Genomic DNA, 22,747 nt, shown 5'->3' with positions numbered 1-22,747 from the left:
CCAACTGAGCGAATTTTTGGCCGGCGCGATTTTCAAATTTTCGGGAGCAAAAAAAAAGTTGGGCCCCCTCCCCTAAGAAATCCTAGATCCGCGCCTGGTTTTAAGGCAATCTAATTTGGACATTGTGGCTGTGCAGCTTGAAGAAATAATGTGAGTTGATTTGATGATGTATGGTGTTGTAGTCACCTTTAAACTCTTGCAGCTCACAATATTTATTTTTCCCTTTTTCAAAATAGCTTTGAATTCCACTTCCCTATTCGTTATTATTATCATTACATTCATTTTAATATTAGCAGTTGTATTTACTTGTTTTCTTGTAATCGGATATCTTTATCATCATCATCATAATTGTTTTTTTAGGGAGAGGGGGTGAGATCTATTGGACCACTTGATTGGTTCACAAAACTAAATTTCACATCTTTGCTTCTGTCTGTCTAACTCTGTCTCTTTCTCATTTCCTCATATCTTTCTCAATTGTCCACTCACATTTTATTACAATTATCTATACATGTATGTCATATGTATGGTTTGTTCTATAAAAGAACATGAAAACGATATGCACTAATAATAATAATTGTTCACACATGGCACGATTAATCTCCTCAAATGTAAATTAAAAAACGATGATCAAACTGCCTCGGTAAGACTAAATGACAAAAGCATAATTTGCTTCATACATGTCTGTATCCACCTTAAAACACACAGATACAGTTCCATTAAAAAGACGAGATATCTCTATTTTCACTTTGCACTTAATACCAATCAGTTGCATTCACTGACACATAAAATATACAGTTTTATTTTGGAATATGTTCTGGTTTCCTCTTTTCTTGTCTTTCGTTTTATAGTTCTGTTAATATACAGTGTTCTCATGTTATGTCATGTGTGACATTTCAGGGATTCTTGTCTCGTCTCCAGATTCACAATATTCTTTCTTCTTATATCTATTTTTTTACCAGCTTATCAGAACATAGAAACACAAAAAAGCTTCAAAGGCAAACAAATTAGCACGTTTTTTGTTTTTTTAATATATATACGCAGTCACCTTTACATGCATTTCTTGGTTATTTCAAGTAAGGAAAAATGATATATCAAGAATTAAAGTGATAAACAAGGTATAGTGTGGGACATGTATATCAAACCATAGCAGTTCAGAGTTTCCTTTTTTTCGGTTTTAGTTTAATCCCTTTTCCCTTCTCAAGTGGGCAGCAACTAATGTTATTTTCCTGCATATTTTCAAAAAACAAAAATGTTCATTTCAATAACCAATGTGAAAAAAAAAAAAAAAAAATCTAATCTGAAATTGGCCAATTTGTACAGGAAAATAAATATTTTATGTTCGTATCTGCGTTGCAAATTTAAAGACTTCAGTGATTAGTTACAATTGAATCACTTTTATTTGAGAACGACACAATATACTGCATTGTAAATAAACTCAGAATTTCCTGTGTCTTTTGCTCTTTTTGCTCAAGTAAATTTGGAATTCCTAGCATTCTGGTCAATGAAAAAGGCACTTAAAGGAAACACTACTGCTATGAGTCAAGAGCTTGTATACATCTTCTTTTCTGCCCAAAGGCAGATATACCGGTACATGAAGATTACCTCAGCGATAAATCGTAAATTTGCAAAGTCCTATGTATCAGAGTAATGCAACAGCTAGCTAGGTATTGTAAACAAACGGTAACTGGTTTCGCACACTGCATTGATTTTTTTATAAAGCACTGAAAATATATACATTTGTTTAGGCAGAAAACTACTGAGTAACATATTATGTACCATGCATCCCAATATAAAACGATTCTGGCTTCTGGGTATACTGTTTGAAAATTATCAGGTCATGCTCGTTTCCCATAAACACTAAACTCATAATTTTCTTTTTTTAGTGGTAATAAGTGCTATCACTTAATTTCTACAAAATTAAGATAGGTATACAAAAATTGATATAAAATTACTGTACTCACAATTTTGAAATAATAACAGTTCTTCAAAATAAATCAAATGACTAATATGAATAACATTGTACATTGTATAACAAAATAAAACCAATTCAAACAGAGAGCATTAATATTCGAACGTTATTTACTCTGATTACGTTAATTACATGCAGGTTTTGAATAAAGAGGAACTCGTCATTTTTGCATTGATACTTTTCTTGCATCACTGATGTTATCAAGTTTTAAGTTTCAAGTTTCAAGTTTTATCTTCTTACCAAAACTTGCAACAGATAACGTAATAGCTATCATCTTCAGCAAGTATGAAGCATATACTCGGCCATGCACGGCATTAGTGATACAAGATACGTGTTGATGTGAAAGTGAGATGTTCCTCTTTATCCAAAACGTTGGAATAGTAGCCCACTGACTTTAAAAGCCCTTATTTATATACAATTCTTGAATACATATATATAAAGTAGTGCATTTTGATCTGAATATAGAGAAAAACAAATAACAAATGTTATATTCTAGAATACATAATGCCTACAGTAGTGCAATTTGATCTGAATATAGAGAAAAACAAATACAAATTTTCAATATTTCAGTGAGATGTTCCTCTTTATCCAAAATGTTGGTATAGTAGCCCTCTGACTTGAAAAGCCCTTATCTATATAAAATTCTAGAATACATATTTATAAAGTAGCGCAATTTGATCTGAATATAGAGTAAAACAAATTTTCAATTCTAGAATACATGTATAAGGTAGTACAATTTGAACTGAATATAGAGAAAAACAAATAACATTTTTCAATATTTCAGTGAGATGTTCCTCTTTATCCAAAATTTTGAAATAGTAGCCCTCTTGACTTTAAAAAGCCATTATTTATATAAAAGTCTAGAATACATATATAAAGTAGTGCAATTTGATCTGAGTATAAAGAAAAACAAATACAAATTTTCAATATTTCAACGAGAGGTTCCTCTTTATCCAAAATGTTGGAATAGTAGTCCTCTGACTTTAAAAAAGCCATTATTTATATAAAATTCTAGAATACATAGTTATAAAGTAGTGCAATTTCATCTGAATATAGGAAAAAGCAAATAACAAATTTTAAATTCTAGAATACATATATATAAAGTAGTGCAATTTGATCTCAATATAGAGAAAAACAAATACAAATTTTCAATATTCAAGATAATTCTTATACAGTGAGTATTAAACAAAGTTTACCCAACTTTGGTAGCTAATTATTGAAAGTCAATATCAATACGACCTTGAAATCTGTTTTATTGTAAAGAATTACTTGTTTTCTGTCTAACGATCCACTATGATACATTTTCTGCCACAGTTGACTGAGCACCAGAGTGTTTAAAAATTTCCATCAAAATCTCCTTGTACCAACTGGTATGTGCTGATGTATTTTATGTCAGTGGGCCTTATGCATGGGTAAATTTGGTTTTTAAATCATTTTAAAGTGTTAAAACCTGTTTCAGGCTTCAGTAGTGGTCCATTGTTTAAGATGTATCTAACCTTGAATAGGACTTGTCTGAAGTTGTCTCAATCCACGGGATAACCTTACATTATTTGGAACAACCTACTAACTTCTTGTCTCATGATATCTAAGATGTCTCTGATCACTTGTCCACTGCACCATTTCACATCTATAAGGTGTGTGAGGTGCATAAAGAGTCATTTGTTTGAAACAGCACATGAAATCTCAGAGATGGTACTAACCTTAAAGATTTAATAAATGCAAGAAAAAACTCATGTCGATAACTACCAAAGATATTTACAATAAACTTTTATATAATTTTGTATGACATGTATGACTCGATGTCAAGGCTTACCTTAAACAAGGCATGCGAGAGAGCCAAGATTGTTTCATAACAGAGAATATCATAAAGTTTGGTTCTAAAAGGGCCTTTTGTTTACCGGTAGTCCGAGTTGACGATGCAATCTTTTGCATTCAGACAATGTATTTTCCGATTGAAATAGCAGTTCTTAAGGGCTCCTGACCCACATACATTGCTTCAGACAAACTTGGTACAAGAGGATTGTGATAATACATTTTGGAAAGGCTGTTACTCAGTCATCCATTTCAGATGAGTTATGAATAAGGTATCATTATATAGATTATTAGTTGCTTATTTGAAGGCCACACAGGTTATTACTTTCAAATGGGAATCAACGATAGTTGGGTATACATTTATTTTATAGACTGTAATATAGCAATTTAAAAAAAATTGTCTTCATCTTTTTAAAATGAACACTAGTTGCACTAGTGAAATTAATGAGTTAAGCATATAAATCATTGATCCTAGATGCGTTTACAAAGAAATACTAGTAACATTCAAGTTTCTGCCATCATAACTAAGTTTACTCTCCTTAAAACATCAAACTTGAAGATATTTCTTATAACTTTGTTGCGTTCAATTACTAAGTCTCACAAAAAATTGACATGCCATCACCAAAGAAAGACTGCCTTATTGTCAGTTAGTAAGCACTACGTTTTTAATTTTGTTGATGTTGTTTTTCTTTTTTGTTATTTAGTCCTTGTCTGTCATTGTGACAACCGATGTCCAGTGAAAATCCATCGGTGTAAGAATATGTCAAATTTAACTGTAAGTACTAGTAGTATGATACAGAAATTGTTCATGTCATCTGTTGAAATAGCAGTTTGAAGTTGATGATGTGATATTAAATATACCCTATATGTTACCATGGTCACCTGCATCTTCTTGCAAAGATTAGGGAATATGACTAAGAACCATGACTTTGAACAGATCTATTTACAAACAACCTTAAATGTAATCATAACGCTTTCACTGGAAATATCTTCTCTACAACGTTCAACGATAATAGTTTTCTTGTGTGTAGGCCTATACCTTCGTTTTGAGAAGCCCTTCAAATTGTAGTTACTACCTACATTGACCTTTCATCAGGCAACTCAAGAGAGAATCTTTTCAGACAACAAAGTTTTTACATGTTATTCATATGCATTATTATCATGATGACTTCCGGCATGATCAATGGCTGACTGTTTCGAAGCATCTCCCATCTCCTTCATCTGATGCTGTGAAGCCGGATGGAACATAATATTCTTCTTTGCACGACTAAATAAATACAATAGTACAAATACACTGAAGATTAGAATCTTTTAAAAAAATTATGGAAAGTTATTCATGTACAAACTGGTTTTGATAAAGACCCAAATTTGATGCACCTGAAGAAAAAAATATATCTTATCCTGTTTTTTCGTACTACTCATCTTTGGGCTTTAGGTGACAATTCTTGTTTGGGTATATATAGAAATAAGGCCCTTGATGTTTCCCAGGGGGCAATTGACCATGACAAATAATAGATTTCTTCTATTTGCAAAATGCCACAAACTGGGGGGGGGGGGGTGAAGGAAGGGGATATTGATCTATGCTGGCCTCCTATTCAGTCAGCAGGTAAGCATGACAAGCCTAATCTGAAATGTGATAGGGGTTTAATAGTATATATATGTATATTTGACATTTTCTGTCGTAGCATATCAAGTTGGTTTATTTACCTACTTTTTCTACTTTTACTACTTCAAATGATATTAACATAATTTTTGTAAAGGCAATTATCAAGTGAAACAAGTACAGTAAAAGATCATAAGAAGGGATCGTTACAAATGTGTTACTGTCCTTACATTTTTGTATTTTTTTTATTTGTTATATACGAAAGGTGTAAGCTATTATGGTCTGGGATATGGACAGTGCATTTACCCATGAGTTCACTTAACATACTTGGATACGTTGCCGGACTGTGGAACACATGGCTTGTGCTTCCTTTGGTAAGACATTAATCTACATTTGCAACTCTTCACCTAGGTGTTACTAGTAAGTGGATATCCGGTAGGATGCAACCTTAAAGTGGTTAGATTGGCATGTTTGTGCTTGTAACATGGCGCCTGGTGAAATACTCCTCGGAGAGCGGAGCGTGTGCACTCTCCAATGTCCAATGACCGGGGTAATAATAATTACAATGTAATTAACACTATGAACATGACTGACAAAGAAAGCGGACAAAATATACAGTTCCTCAGGTAGACAAAGGAACATCCCTTCACTGCTATTGTGTAAAAATGTGTAGAACAGGTGTCACACGCATATTCACCTCTTTACATAATAGCAGTGAAGGGATGTTCCTTTGTCTACCTGAGGAACGGTATATTTTGTCCGCTTTCTTTGTACGTCATATTCATTGTGTAAGGCGCTTCGAAGCGTGGAATAAAGCACCATTCAAATGTAATTATTATCATATTAAACATAAGAAAGAGACATAGAAGGGGGGAGTGAGGAAAAATACGAGAGAGGGAGAAAGAACACAGCTAAATCTTTTACCAATCGCACACTCAGACTCTAAGCTTCTACTTTTGTATGCCAGACTACGAATCTATCTAAATTTTGTAAGGGATAGGGAATGGAAACAATACAAATAGAGTGCCTACCTGCGCTGTTTCCTTTTGCAGCAAAAGCCCACTACCACTATAATGATCAGTACTACAGCTCCAGAAACGATGCCAAGTATTTGACCCAAAGTGATTCCTGGTGCGATGGGGCGTTTGTCAGTATCCGGCTCTGGTGGTTATTGAAAAAACAGAGAATAATAAAATGATTAAATAGTGATAAAAACGAACAAATATGATAACAATGTACTGTTGTATCAATCAGTATAGATACAATAAACTACAAATGCGAATCGATAAATTTAGTTACTTCTTGAAAAAGAGACTATCAGAATTACATTTTCCATGTTTCAATGAAACTAAGAGTGCATTATTTTCACATTACAATACAATTGCAGTACAGGTAATACCACAGTAAAACCATAACTTAAATATAATTTTCTATAGACTTTATTAGTGTGCACTGGAAAATATTTCTTGATCGCCTGAATGAAACCTTGGACAAAAAAAATCAGATAAGTAATCAGAAATTTGCAATACTCTGATGTAAAGTTTAATAGCATTAACAATTCCTGTGGCAACTATTTATTCTCATAAAGTATCTATAGCTAGGCTATCACGCATTCTCATATGAGGCCACTGCTGTATTTTCAATAGGAATGGAACGTTGGGTCTGACTCTCTTTATACCTGTACAGTCTGCAAGATTATCTGAACTTTCATCGAAAGTAATCAGGTTGCCAGGACATAGGATGCAGGATTCCTCACGATAATTGGTCTGGTCTTGATAGGTGTTTAGAGGACATGGAGTACATGATGAACTTTCCAGATAGCTCCCTGGCTGGCACACAACTACATAACCGAAACATTGGGAAATTCATGTAAACTGTAGAAACATAAGCATCATAAACATGTAGTTGTTGTGGTAGTTGTAGTAGCAGCAGCAGTAGTAGAGTAATAGTAGTATACTAATAGTAGCAGTAGTAGTAGTAGTAGTAGAAATAGTAGAAATAGTAGAAGAAGTAAAATATACTGGCACAAGGCTTATCTGCCACAATGTCTGTGTTCTGTTATAGATTCAAGTTATGAAAGTGTTAGTTAACTCAGTTAAAATATAGTTTTACATACAATTTAAATTAAGTTTTGCTGAGCATCACTCATAGTTTAGTTGAACCTTTACATGGGTTGATTGGTCTGAAATCTTCTTCTTTTTTTCCCCTCCCTCTTCGGACTGATTTTTTTTCAGTTTTGAATGCTTTAATACATATTTTTTTTTATTCATTAAACATATTTTCCTGAAAAAAAGTAAAAAAAGAAAAAAAAAAGTAAAATGTAAAAGCCGATCATAGATTTCAAGATTTTGGGGTCAGTCGCAAAATGCAATACAACATCTTTTTTTTTGTTAGGCCTTTGTATTAGGATCGTATTTATAAATGAGGATTTTCATGAATAGATTCTCTTTCTTGTCCCCTTACCAAGGCAGTCATTACTTTGTGAAGATCCATTCTGGATGGTAATCATTCCTGGAGCACATGGAATACATTCTTGTTCTTGATGCACATCAAGATCTAAGAATGTGTCGAGTGGACACGGTATGCATTGTGGATTGGTCTCATTTGATTGGTCCACGTAACGCCCTGCATTACACAGGGCTAAAAATACACAAATACGATATAAATTACATAAATCTACCTGTCTGAGCATTTGATGACAACACATTTTTCATCCCTTTTTCATTGTATAGCCATATGTATAAGTATAAACATAAAACAGACATTTACACTTGATTATCAATCATTTGCCTGTTTATCAAAGTGTCATTCATTTATCAGAATTACTATCACATCATATCTGATCAGTCACATTTTGCACATTAAGAATAATAAGTTCATAGATAAATACTTATGTTTGACAATATATGTGATGATAGATTTTGCATGCTCTGTACAAATTTTGAACCTTGCAGTGGTAATAATGCTTTGAGTAGATCAACAAGTTATTAGCATAAAGCATAAATTCATTAAGATTCAAAGTTCTTGGAAAGTTTTGTGATTTTTCTTTATGATTACTTCTGGAAAATAACAAATAACACTTTGTTACACTTTGCCTTGGTGAATGGATAACTTAAGAAACAATAATTTTACAGGTATGTAATAAGAAATGTATATAATTCGTTTTGGTTTGGCTGTGAAATATAATAATAAAAAAATTACCCAGACACAACAACCTCACAAGATCTTTATATTGGTAATTATATGAAGTGATAAAAAAGTATGTATACGTCTGAGAACAGGGAGAGACGTTAATGATGACACTTTCAAGAGCAAAAACCGAAGCAAATGGAATGGGAAGTGGAAGAGAGAGAGGAGGAGAGAAACAGTGAGACTTACCAACACAATCAGAGGCACTTGCTGCTCCTGGTTCCAGAGTTACATATCCAGCGGGACAAGGGAAACAGCTTTCTTTTCCAATTTCGTTTTGGTAGGTATTAAGAGGGCACTGAATACATGTAGTGTTACTAGGATCTGACCACACGTCTTGGTAATGGCCAAGTGGACATGGTTCTGTATCAAATGAGAATTATAACAAGTAATTAACAACATAAATTAGAAAGATTTGTGTTGTGTTTATATTAATGGTTCATTCACTTGACTCTCAACCCAAGGACCTCTACTACCACTGTGGCATTTCCTTTGTCTGCTGTGAGAATGTGGATAGTATTATCTCTGTGCAGGTTTGTAATGGCTTGATGTTCGGCGTAGCTGATGTTAGGCCTATAGGTAGCTAATTGGCCAAAACTAGACCCTGGGAGATCTGGAGGCAGATGAAGCAAGCCCTATCCTGGTTCAGGTGTTTAAACCCTGGCTCAATGCATTGAATGATGTCTTTCTTATCAAATTGTCTCGGGTTTGTTTGGTAAGGCTCCGTTGATGTCTGCTGGATCGAAGACGATATGTTTAACCAGGTGCGACACCCCTCCCCCCCCCCCCATTTTGTCGGTAAAATTGCGCTGCCGTCAGCAAAAAAGGGGGAGGGAAAAAATGAGAGGGAAAGAAAAAGAAGGGAAAAAAATGAGAGGGAAAGAAAAAGAAAAGAAAAAAAGGAAGGGAAAAGAAAGGAAAGAGAATAGAAGAAAAAAGAAAAAATAGAGGGAAAAAAGAAAAAAAAAAAAGCAAAGGAAAGAAAGGAAAAGAAAGGAAAAGAAAGGAAAAAAAAGAGAAGAGAGAAAGGAGAAAAGGAAACATAAGAGGAAATGAAACAAAAGAAATTGGAGGGCTGAAAGAGTTTGAGATAAGGGGGTACTAAGAGAGAGGGGGAAGGGTTGTTGGCTGGAGTCGTCTAGTTGGGGAAGCAAGAAAGATACGCATAGATATGTTGCTGTGTCGGGTAAGTTATGTCAGTATTCTCGCTCAATCCTTGTTTACTATATCAATGCAGAAGTTTAAACTCAGTGAAATATACAATGTCGGTCGGCAGGCGAGTTTTTTTCCTGTGACTTTTTATCGGCTGTCGAGAGAGACTACAACTAAAATACTTAAACTTTCCCGAAGTTTCACCAGCAATCATTAAAAATTGTCATTGTGAACCTTACTGTAATATCAACAAAAGAAAACAGGGGTTTAAAGATTGCCCCAGCGAGTATCGAACCCGAGATATCTCTGTTCAAGTGCAACACTCCATCCAATCACGCCACATCAAGTACTTGCTCACCAATGTCGCACATTTTGTTTATATAGCTATGATGCTGACTAGTCTTGACGAAAGGGTAGGTATAGATAGTTCGTAGGAAAATAAGCCCCCGGCCCCGGGTTTAGAGGGTTAAATTTGTAGACATTGGCACATTGGCATTAATATATTTGTTGGTAATTGGTGGCCTTTACTCTACATCCCCCCCCCCCCTCCCCACCTGAAAAAGGTCTAGCGACGCCCCTGGGTATAACCTATATCAAAACGTCTAGAGAATGAGTGGACCCATTTCAGGGCCAACTTACCCTGTCAAAAGAATATGTGGTGTAACTATCCAGGAAACTTGCCAGTTGCGTTAAAAAGGAAATAAGAAAAGCAAAGCACGACTATTGTAATGATCGAGTGAAGAAACATTAAGGCGGCGAATCCTGCAGAATGGTATGAACAGATCAAAATCATGACCAACATAAAAAATGCCAACTCCTATATAACTGTTCCTGGAGTTGACAGAGATGATACCGCCGTAATAGCAAACAGGATCAATGACTTCTTCAAGTCTGTTGCTAAGGATGTAACTGCCATGGATGCTGAGAACTCACCTGACCCTTCTTCACCTCCCCGCATTCAACCTTGGGATGTTTACCAACAGCTTAAGAAGGTGAAGGTTAGGAAAGTTGTCGGTCCCGATATAATACCTAGCCGAATCATCAAAGAATTTGCGTGAGAACTATTAGTATCCCATTGGCCTATATCTTCAGTACCTCACTTGCTGAAGGTGTCGTTCCAAAGATGTGGAAGAGAGCTGAAGTTGTTCCTGTCCCTAAAACCACCCCTGCAAGTATCGACAAGCTCTGTCCAATCTCCTTGACCGATAGTTTTGCAAAAGTATTTGAGGGTTTTGTGTCGCAGCTCGACAATAAACAATTTGGTAGTATAAAGGGATTATCAACGACGCACTGCCTAGTTGACCTATTAAACTGCCTTTATCAACACGCGGAGAAAAGCAAGGCAGTATCGACTCTTGTGATGACAGATTTCCGCAAGGCGTTTGACCACATGATTGCCATCCAAAAGATGGTCTCATTTGGTGTCAAACCTACATTGATCCGCTGGATAGTTGATTTTCTTACAGAAAGGACTCAGTGCGTACGCTACAGAGGTGTCACATCAAAGTGGGCGACTCTGAAAGCAGGGGTACCTCAGGGAACCAAACTTGGACCGATTGTGTTCCTAATCGTCATCAACAATGCAATACGTGATAGTAATATAGCATATTGGAAGTATGTTGATGTCACTGTTGTTGATACGAGATTCGCTGGAGATCAGTCAATTCTGTTGGAAGCAACACTTCAATATTTTGCCGAATGGTCCACGTCAAATGGAATGTCCCTTAACTCTGCTAAATGTGAAATTATGCAGGTGTGTTTTATGAAAAAGCCCCTAACACCACTGTCACTGGAAATCGATCAACAACCTCTAAAGCAATCAAAATTGTTAGGAGTCCATATCCGCTGTGATTTAAAATGGAGTGATCATGTTGATTTCATGAAAAAACATGTAAATGGAAGAATAAACCTTATTACGATCCTGAAAGGTCACGGACTGCCAATTGAAGATCTCTGTCCCATCTACACCGGTTTCCTCGGACCCCTCATAGAGTATGCCTCGCCGGTGTGGAATGGAGGCCTAACTAAAGAACAAGTAGATCAACTAGAAAGGGTGCAGAAAAGAACTCCAAAAATAATCTTGGGACCTTATTATCAGTCATATGAGACAGCACTGAATCTAATGAATCTGTCTTCTTTGGCTAACAGAAGGAAGGAACTTTGAGTTTTGCAGAGAAACTGATTTCAAAAGAGAAGGTACCTTACCTCATACCTCCTTGTAAGAACATTAGAAGCTTACGCAAATCAAATTCCAGAGAACAGTTAAAATGTGAAAGCAAACAATTTTGTAACAGTCCAGTTCCCTACCTTATTGACTTGCTAAATTTACAGTAGTGATTATGCACTTTGTACACAAGGTTGATGTTGTCCTCAATGACGCTATGAGACTAATCAGCGGAACACTCACTGCAACACCAGTCAGCAACCTGCCAATATTATCTGGCATACCACCAGCTCAGCTCAGACGAGATGCGCAGTATGCTAAGCTTGCCCAAAAGCATGACAGAGATAAATGCCTTGTTCCTGCCCCCTCTGCCTTTGAAGGACAGCGTCTCCCTAGAAGACACTTTGCAACACAGGCTGCTGAGCTGCGGCCTGAGAACCCCCCCTCCACCTTAGCCACTTGGATAACAAAACGCTGGTCAGACCAGTGGAATTCGTCCACTACCAACCTGAAGGAGTTCATCCCAAAGCCCTGTGCAAAACCAAGTGGCAGCGACCTCCCAAGAAAAGCCTGGGTCAACCTAAACCGTGTCAGAACTGGAGTTGGCCGCACACAATATTTCCTACATAAAATTGGAGCTGAATCATCACCAAACTGCGCCTGTGGAGAGATCCAAACTATGGATCATGTCATTGATGATTGTCCGATCTACAAATCCCCCCACGGCGCTTCCGGACTTCGTGAGCTCGATGATGAGACGATCTGTTGGCTCAATAAGGATCTTCCTATCTAGATGATGTACTCCCTGATATTCTTTGCACGAACGAACGAACGAACGAACTTTGTATACATTCGTATAACATGTAAACTTATCCCCATAGTGATGAGGTAGAGGTGCTGTAGAATTATTTTATTTTATGTGAAATAGTATATAAGTTTTTGTTACCAAGATGGTTTTACAACCTTGATAATTGATAAATGAAAATGATAATATAATAAAGTAAATCAAGATTACCATGGTTAAATTTTGTAATGATTGAAACGTACTTACCATATAATTATTACCAAAAAATCTTCAAAATTACTATATTTCATGTCTTTCATCTGATTGCATACCTACCTATCAATTTGCAATATATGTTATCATAACTTAACAATTAAAATGTAAAATGTAATTTATGGATCTACAACCAGTATTCTCTCTGTCGATATTGTACTTTTTACCTTATTTTTTGATATGTCTGTTATACACTCTCATCCTCAGCATTATATTTTATATATATCTCTCTATCTCTCACTTTATCTCTCTTTCTCTCTCCCTTTCTATCCCTCTGTCTTTCCCTATCTCACTTTTCCTGGATCTCCTGTGCTGTCTGCACTATTATCCTCCCTACCTCTCTTCTATATTTCTTTCCAGCCCTATGATGATTGTGGAATAGATTTAAGCAACTGTTAGCTGTTAAGCAAATTTTATTTATTTGTATATATATGTAAACACTGAATTATTTAGAAAATTCATTCACTGCATGATATTGCATAATACAATTTATGTTTGTATAAATATATATGTTTTTACACAATGTACAAAATTCTGCAATTCAGCCATCAGGCTGCATATATTTCAATAAAACCATTACCATCATCATTACAACCACAAACCTCGTTTAAATATTACTATTATTATTAATATCTCTGAATACAAGTCTGTTGAAAAGGACACATTCTGCAATTCAGCTTAATTATTATGATGGATTCAAAAGAAGTTTGTATCATGTTTAATGAACCTACCTATACAATAGTTGATATCATCAGCTCCGGGATCGGTCGTTATTAATCCAGGGGGACATGGGAGACACTCAACTTGTCTCTTTTGATCTTGGTAGGTGTGTAGCATGCAGGGTGCACAAACAGCTGTGCTGGTGTTTGGTAAGAAGGACTGGAAATTACCAACGGGACATACGACTATTGGGGAAAAGAAAAAGAAAAAGTAAATCAAGATATGATATCGTTAGGAAAGAAATTCTACCGAAAAATTCTGCTACATGCCTTTAAAGGTACTATGTACCATTTGCAGGCCAAAAAAATGAAAAGGTTAAATTCCAATGGCATTTGAAAGATATTACAAATTTAGAACTTCCCTAAAAAAAGGGGGCTTGAAAGTGTCTTTAACCACTTGGCTGCATGCCACGTACATGTACGTGGTCTCACTCTCACTTGCCTGTGCGCACCACGTACATGTACGTGTTTAGAGCTTTGCACTGTCAAGACTGTAAAACTGCATAATACCTAGCCATACTGAGTAATTAGCACTGCAATTATGTTATACAGGTCTTGAACAGTAGATGGCGCTCTTCCAAAAAAATATCATTTTTTTGTGTAGTGTACAGTTTTTGTCAGGTTTTTGTACAGTACAAAAATGCTGTAGCACAGGGGGTATGAACGTGTTTTAAGCCAATAGCAGTCAAGTGGTTAAGTGGGAAAATAACGACTATTAGTTGTCAAATCGACTTAAGAGCTATAGAGCCAGTAAGTAATAGTCTGATTTTCAGACCATTGTACCGAATGGTCATACCTTTTAAGCTGCACAAAGATTCAATCATTTTAATTATGGCCATTACAAGAACTGGGTTACTGATGTAGACAAATGCTCATGTACCCTTTACAGCTCAGTTTATGTATAATATTACCAAAGAAGAAAAGGGCCAGTCAGTCACTCAACAGTCTGACAGTGAAGTATAGCAAGTAAACAGATTCCCTTCTATAATTTGAATATTAGGACACTGCTAACGTTTAAATTTCACAGATAGGACATACATGACATTTATAATTCCTGCAAAGTTATACAGAATTTGAGGTTGGCTGCTAAAGGGACATAGTATCTTTAAGCTCTATTGCATATCACATCTTTGACCAATCTCTGTATGAGATAAAGGTACATGGTTAGGATAGCTTGCTTTTCTGGTGGAAAATTTAATAATGTCATCTCGAAATGAATGCAAAAGAAATGCTCTTTAAATCAAGCATTGCAATTTGCTCCATCTGGCAAACCATTGATTAATGTAAAATATAATTCTAAAAAATGTTTAAGCAGATGTTCAATTTGCTTGACCTACCACAGGTTCCCTGTACTGTAAAACCAGATCCTCTTGGACACGTAATCTTGACCTCACCGTTACTTTGATTAAGGTCAACTGCAATAACCTCACCATCGACTTCCAAGGAGAAGGATCCGTTTTCCAAACGCTGCTCGAAACTGTTGCCAAATTCGCTGAATGATTCCTCCAAAGTTACTAAGGGAAAAAGTTGGTACAGTTACAAACATGACTGTGGTTTGACTTGGGTGATGGTGTTGGAGTGCAAGGAGCATCATGTTCTGACATGTGTGCTAAGCATCAATGTATTCTTACCAAAAAAAACACCTTAATACAAAACGTGTTTTGTTTTTTAAAATATTGTATTACAACTTGATCAATATATATGATAAGGTGAATACATTTGTTTGTACCCATATTTCTTAATCAGTATTTTGTCCCTTTTTGCACTGTTAAAAGGTACCTAAAGCCAGACATAATAACATGTCCCCATTTTTAAATGATCTCAATATCCCAACATATAGACTGTTTCAGTCCTCTTTGAAGGTTTGAAGAAAAAACTTTATAACATTAAATTCAATCGGCGTGTATAATACACACAAATACAAAATGATCAGAGGTCTTGAAAATAAGAGAATAAAATGAATCAATACTACAAATCCATTACAGAGGATGAGTTAAGTAGGATGAGGAGGATGAGAAAAGACAAGGAGAACTCAGATCAAATACTGATAAGAACTGATCAACACAAATCCTAAGTGATCGAAAGCATCAATCCCTGTTCATATTATTGTCCAATCTCCTAATCATTTTCATTGTTAATGAAAATTAAATTACTTTTAGGTCACATTTCACCTTGTCAGGGAGGAGGAACTTTCAGAATATTACTAAAACATTTTGTTGGATTTAATTTTCTTTTTTATTGATATGGAGAGATAATATGGCATAAAAAGAGATGAATGACCTTGTATTCCTATGGATGGTAAGCATATCTCAACCCTTAGAGAGCTGAAGAACACATTAATTTATTAGTATTGTTGTGGCTCACCATTGATTAAATCCATGTCGAATGAGATAGTGATAGGAGATTCTTCAACTGACCTCTTCTTTGACAGATCACAATTGTTGACCTTAATTAATTGAAGAAATAATATAAGTACCTTAGAAAAGCATAAAGAATGAAATAAATTGTACAGAATGAGAAGCATATTATGTGTGTATGTATATATATATATATATACAAGAATAAATTCTTCTAGTATGGAGGATCATTAGCTTATGCTTTTGTGTATTTTCTCGAACTCCGAGCAGAACTCAAAAACTTTTTTATATACATATATATATATATACAGTGTGTCCCAGAAAAAACGAAACCAAGAAATATTGATGTTTTATCATAACTTAACCAAATTATAATCAATAAATGACACATATTTGTGAAGCTTAGATCATCCTCTTTCATTTGATACAAATCATATGATACATATTTCACGCATGAGTGATTAAAACCAATTTGAAGAGAGGGAACCAAAAAGTCATTTGGCGGATGGTATCTGAATTTCAAAGATAAAATTACATTTCAAGATAGTTCAGTTTGTACCCTTTCATATGACACCTCAATCAGGAAAAATGAGCTAGGAATAACAATTTCTGTTTGTTCAAAGTAGTGCTTGCATTTCCATAATTTTATCAAACAAATTCGTTTTCACTGGCTAACTGCCATAGCAACAAACAGAACTGACAAAAGACTTAACTCTGTTTCTTTGACGATCAGCCATAGACGAAAGACTTCATGCATACGATATACTTGGACGAATAGTCTGCAAGTTAGTGACTGCCATTTGACAAGCAGTTTGTCATTTACTTTTTTGAGCGGGCAATATCACTTTTTATTCGGTTTCAATAATCTTCTGTTTGTGATTTTGGGCGATAACATTTTAAAACTGCCCTGCCGAGATGTATGATATGGTTAATAATTCAAATACCGCATCACCCTTGCCAATTCTAGAAAACAGACATTTTAACAAATGTAATTATTTGTAGGAAAACTAGCAGGTCTGTGTCACTGTGCTTATCTATTGTGAACTTCATGTGCAATCTTTCCGGTCTTGCATTGTACGTGCTAGTAGAATTATACCTGGTCAATATTTTTTTGCAATATTGGCAAGTAGTAGCGAATGTTATGCCTGTAGTTCTAACAAATCAGAAGCCCAGAATCTTCATAAGGGGTATCTAATACGATTTATACAAACTATGACTGATGAACCAACCTGTACATTTGAGGGAGCACAATCAATGCAGCCACTGGCATAAGCATTGTTCATAATGGTAGAGCTGGCTAGTTTTGTAATGCTTTCTTCATCTGCTTCCGAAGCACATGTTGCACCTGAGTAAGTTAAAGTGACTTGCGCCTCTAACAAATCTGGAGACATCGTTTCTAGGAATTTACATAGAAAGATAATAGTATGATATAAACTAAGCATTGGCCCATGGAAATTTGAAAGTTTTGTTACTGCTTTTTTTCTTGATAAAGTGTTTTTCTAAGAAAGATTGTGCAAAAAGCTGACATTTAGCACTACAGGTAAATAGACTTGGTACAATTCCATCATCGCTGTAATTTGTCACTATTCTGTCAGGTTTTTAGTTTAGATATCATATGTACTTCATGTTTCCTTTTGTATCGCATGATATGGTGGATATTTTACTGGAGTCTTAATCCTAGGGTTGAGGGTTCGATTGCCAGCCTAACAATAACTCTTTTGGCAAGACATTAATCAACATTTGCCACTCTACACCCGGGTATACATTATTAATATTACTAGTATTATTATCAATATCATTATCAGTATTATTATTGAGATATAATTTCAACAAAAAAAGGACATGATGTACTGCTGCTGGAATCAAGCCCGAACCATGTGATCCACAGTTTAGTGATGTATCCACTAGACGATACCTCCAGCTTGTTAAGTTACCTGCGCAAGGAGGCAAACTTGCTCTGCGGTTGTCATCATTTTCATGATCCCATTTGTAAACCGACTCGGGGCCACAGGAATACTCTGCCAGTGTAGGTTGAACAAAGCCAAGATCAGGTGAGTTACAACTAACTGTGCACTTCTTGGTTTCACCTTCACTCCAACAGTTAAGTGTGGCATTCTCAGGACTCTGCAGATGAAGACAACCTTTGAAATAAAGAGGAAAAACATTTGTAATACCTATCAATCACAGGTCTATTTATGACAATATAGTGGTGAGTTTATTTACTTTTACATTACGCAAAAAAGTAAAATAACGATCACTGCAATACATCATCATCATCATCATCATTGTTTAGCGCCACTTTTTCTCATGGTGTCGGGTGTGACCCTTATCCCAGCTTCCGGTCTCCAGCATCTGTCTTTATTTGGCAGACCAGATGCTTGTTGCAATTGCAATAGAAGTACATGTAAATAAGAAAAATGTAAACACTTTATATCTGAATTTGAGATTAAAGTCAATCTAGAAATTAGGAAAGACAAAGACAGGGAGACGGGCGAAAGTTACAATTTGAGGTAGTAAGTACCTGGACAATCCTGAGAATTACACGGTTCTTGTTTTGTATTTTCTCCATGACAAGGTTGTCCATATTCATTAGGTGGTGGGTTGGTACATTCCCTTGAAGTGTTTCGAGTTCCACCTTCACACGATGCACTGCATGGACTCCACGGCAACCAATCACTCCAACTACCATTAACTGAAGAAAAAGAAATTTCAACAATAAATCATTAGAATTGTCAAAGTAATCAAAATACAGTTTAGAGTTGTGGAGATTTCTGTTTCAATTAAATTTGGTGTATACTGTAGTTTAAAAAAGCTGAATATCTGTATTTGCATCAATATTTTGATAGTGTAATAATCTCATAAATAATTGTTAATAATTTAAGTATATTTCTCATTGATGAATGGACATTCTGGACAACTCCATCTTTTTACATAGCATTTATGACATAATGAATTTTTTTTTTCTAATCTCCCTGTGCTAATGTAAGTGCATGTATTAATTTAGTTGTGTGGAGAAATGAAACTCAATTCATACATCAAATTGCAGATGAAAGTTATCAAAATATGGCATATAATGTTAATGATTGCTGCATATTATATTTTTTTTAAATAAAATAAAAAGTAAGCTTCCAATGGTCCTGGCTGTACAGTAAAAATTAAAGTTATTCATACCCTTTGAAAATTTTATGTTTCTGTGTTTTTCGTAACAAAAGAATGAAAGGTGGACTGGTTGAATTAGGGCATTTGAATAATACTTGAAGATATCTGTTATTCTCAAGAAAAGTAAATCAGGGATATTCAATTTTACACAAGCTTAGAAAATTTCATACCTTTGTATGAGTATTAATAATTTAGCTGTTTGGTAAATAGGGAATAGCTGAATCAACTTACTAATTTCAAGCTCACAAAACTCTCCAAAGAATCTTTCAGGACATGAACAGTGAATTGTTCTATTCATGGTAGTACAGGATCCTCCATTCTCACAGCTCACGTTGTTGCACAGGTCTGTGAACTTTTCACAGTTTATTCCTTCATAATCTTCAAGACACAAGCAAGTGTAGGAACGGAGTTTGTCCACGCAAGTTCCTCCATTTTGGCAGGGGGTCAGGCTCTGACATTCATCAGTATCTACAACAAATCAGGGGAAAAGTCAATAATTTAATAAAGTTCATGGGTGGTATTCTCGAAGGTAGACTGAATTTAGTCCGACCATGGTTTAATTCTCTAAGTATGAAATGCTAAGTGTCTATATGAATATAATTTTCTATCATTTAATCTGTCACTAAATTAAAAAAAAAATGTTTTCATTAATGAAATATTTTGTAATTACAACAACTATGAAATAATTATGCTGTCATGGTAATTTAGTGACATATCAAATTATTCAAAAATATATTCATATGGACACTTGGCATTCCATACTTAGAGGATTACACCATGGAGTAAATTTAGTCCGCTTCAGTATGAAAATACCCACCCTAAATCTCTCATCTTTACTCTCCATGTTTCTTATCACCATATATTAGCAAGTCAATAAGGAAGTTTCTTTACTTTCTAAATAATTCATTACATAAAGAGTAGATTTGTCTGTACAATGTTCTGCCTGCGGTGTGTGTTGGTGTGTCTGTGTGCATGTGAATGAATGAGGGGGGATGTATGTCTGTTTTGATAAGTTTTACAAATTTGTTATAATAATTTGCTTGTATGTTTATTTTTGTACAGGGCCCCATTCTCACAAGCTTTGCTTTTTTGGGGGTCCTTCCGATTTTGCTGTTAATTTTTTATGTATTTTACTTTGAATTTTAATGGAAAATAAATGAAATGAAATGAAGGGAAAAAAAATTGAAAATTTCACCATATTCTCTTTCTGAAAAAAATATCTTGAACATCCTACTCGTGACAATTGCACTATGCGAATTTCAACTTAGCCTGTGTTCCTCATGCGAGCAAATTAAAAGGTGGTTGTTAAACTTGAGAGCTGATTATAGATAAAATATATCAAAAATTAACGATAACATACAAATAATTGGAGAATGTTTTCCTTTACAATCCTATTTAATCTAATACAAACTTTTAAACAATGTCAGAATATTATGTTCTTGGTTGGAAATCCTATCCTTACCATCACACATTGAGGGAGTCGAGGAGGTTGTAGGAAAAGCCTGGTGGGAGTCAAAGTCTGTCCATGAAATAATGTTCCCATATAGTTGTGGCAAACACTCCGATGTGACTCTAGACAACACGTCATCTGAAACATGTCCACTCCAAACGTTGATGCCAGTCATGTAAATAGAATCTACAATTGAAAAAAAATATGTCCTTGTTCTTTGTAATCAAAGTAAAAAAATAAGATTTCATTTTTCAGCAAAAAAAGGGCAACCGAGCAGAAAGCAATGGACGGGTTAATTACAGAGCTTCTGTACTTCATATTGTGCCTTGCAACACTATATGTTCTATACATAGCACACAAAATGAAATATAACACAGTCGAATTTTTTGATTTCCCCCCCCCCCCCCTTTATTTCCATGTTTTTTTCAGAATGGATAAGAAGATTAAAAGATTACTATTACAATTTTTGAAGACTGATAATCAAGTGCAGAATAACCCTCGGCAGTGCTAATCTACAAGTTTGGTAAAACATATATTTTGTCACAATACCTTTAAGATTATCCTTTTTTTTCTTTACTGTAATGTGGTCTCAACATCACTAACGGATAACGCCAATAACCATTATTTATATCAGGGTATTTTTGTTCTCACTTTTGGGGGAAGTATATACAGCACACGATGATCTTCCGTATAACATGTGTCTAGTTTCAATTCAATTCAACAGAAATGATGACCTAATCTACACAACCATCTACTGAACTTGAGGCTGTCACCGTGATTGCCCGAGACAAATCTCTGTAAAATATTTGTGTTACTAGGAAGATTCAATTATTTTCTTTACTTCCATTAGTATGAAGTTCAATTGGCCTACATGATTTTAATTCATGGTAATAACAGCATTTGCTATATACATCTTTTCTTTTTAAAAGAGCGATATCATCATTTTCTTAGTTGGTTGACTTATCATACCGTTTTGGTCAAATTTATCAGCTCCAACTTCAAGTTGCAAGTTTCCTGAGAGATTGTATTGAGATGCATCACTATTGTCACTCATAATCTCAGAGCCATCCAGGAGAACAGACCATCTTCCAGTGTTAATGAATACGAGCAATACATGATGCCAGCGACCATCACAAACGGTAGCCCCAGTAGATGAATGAATCCGACTGGAAAAAAAAGAAAATTAAGGAATTCAATTATGATCAGAATGAAAGATCCAATGCCTATATTGTAATCACAATTTTTCTTAATTCCTGATTTACCTACCACCGAAATTGTTTTACATGTCTATGAATGCAACTGAATCGTAAACAGTTATATGTATTATTTAAAATGACTTTAACCACTTGACTGCGTACCACGTACATATCCTTTTTTACAACTATGTGTTCAGTTATGTAAGCTGTATAGCAGTGTGTACTGAGCGGGGAAAAAATCAAAATGGCGGCCCGCCGTTTACTGCGGAGTTCTAACATAATGGATGATACATTGGTTGACAAAAGTAATTTCAGAGATTGTTCGGATATTTCAGAAGGTGAAGAGGAAGACTTTATGGATCTACCGGGTAGGTAATTTCGATAATGAAAATGAAAGATCTGGTGATGAAAGTGATGATGTAATCCCATTAATGGATGTTGGTGGGAGTCCAAGCAGGCATTCATCCTCGCCCGTCCCTCCCGGAAAATGGAGGTCTCCTCGATATCTTCCTACTACCGGAGATAGTGGGGATGGAAACAACCTATATATATATTTATAGCCCCATTCAATTATGACTTCCATAAAACAAAAATTATAATGAAAAAATAAGTAATAAATTAAGGTAAAAAACAAATATGTAAGCAATATATACATGAATATCATATTTCCCAAAAAAACCTGTAGCAGGGGGTATGTTGAGCCAATAGCAGTCAAGTGGTTTAATTAGGTAGTCTATGTAATCATTAGGTGTATGGTATAAATGTATTGCAAATATAGAATGAACATTGACTCAATTAGTTATATATGTATTAGCTATCAAAATTTAGGAAGGCAAAACTCATGTTCAGCTAAGGGAAATTTCATTATTCATAATCAATTGAAATAGTCTGCATATATAAGGGTCAAATTCTTATGCTAA

General features: G+C 35.1%; 1 protein-coding gene across 1 annotated transcript in view; it reads right to left on the bottom strand.

The window, feature by feature from the left end:
• Window positions 1–1,019: 1,019 nt before the first annotated feature.
• Window positions 1,020–22,747, bottom strand: part of LOC592461 (sushi, von Willebrand factor type A, EGF and pentraxin domain-containing protein 1) — a 97,855-nt gene continuing 76,127 nt past the window's right edge. Inside the window, exons 44-56 of the mRNA XM_030989881.1 lie at window positions 21,601–21,797; window positions 20,644–20,817; window positions 19,413–19,649; window positions 18,544–18,714; window positions 17,957–18,163; window positions 17,252–17,418; window positions 16,030–16,111; window positions 15,003–15,179; window positions 13,678–13,851; window positions 8,763–8,936; window positions 7,063–7,224; window positions 6,416–6,545; window positions 1,020–5,048 (exon numbers count right to left, since the gene is read on the bottom strand). Of these exons, the coding sequence (XP_030845741.1) occupies window positions 4,922–5,048; window positions 6,416–6,545; window positions 7,063–7,224; window positions 8,763–8,936; window positions 13,678–13,851; window positions 15,003–15,179; window positions 16,030–16,111; window positions 17,252–17,418; window positions 17,957–18,163; window positions 18,544–18,714; window positions 19,413–19,649; window positions 20,644–20,817; window positions 21,601–21,797 (2,179 nt within the window). The 3' untranslated portion in view covers window positions 1,020–4,921. The remainder of the gene's footprint in view (window positions 5,049–6,415; window positions 6,546–7,062; window positions 7,225–8,762; window positions 8,937–13,677; window positions 13,852–15,002; window positions 15,180–16,029; window positions 16,112–17,251; window positions 17,419–17,956; window positions 18,164–18,543; window positions 18,715–19,412; window positions 19,650–20,643; window positions 20,818–21,600; window positions 21,798–22,747) is intronic.

This window comes from Strongylocentrotus purpuratus, unplaced genomic scaffold (genome assembly GCF_000002235.5).
Source record: "Strongylocentrotus purpuratus isolate Spur 01 unplaced genomic scaffold, Spur_5.0 spur5_scaffold_19, whole genome shotgun sequence".
Classification (NCBI taxonomy): domain Eukaryota; kingdom Metazoa; phylum Echinodermata; class Echinoidea; order Camarodonta; family Strongylocentrotidae; genus Strongylocentrotus; species Strongylocentrotus purpuratus.
Note: the sequence above shows the minus strand (reverse complement) of the source record. Positions and strands in the feature narration are given on the sequence as shown.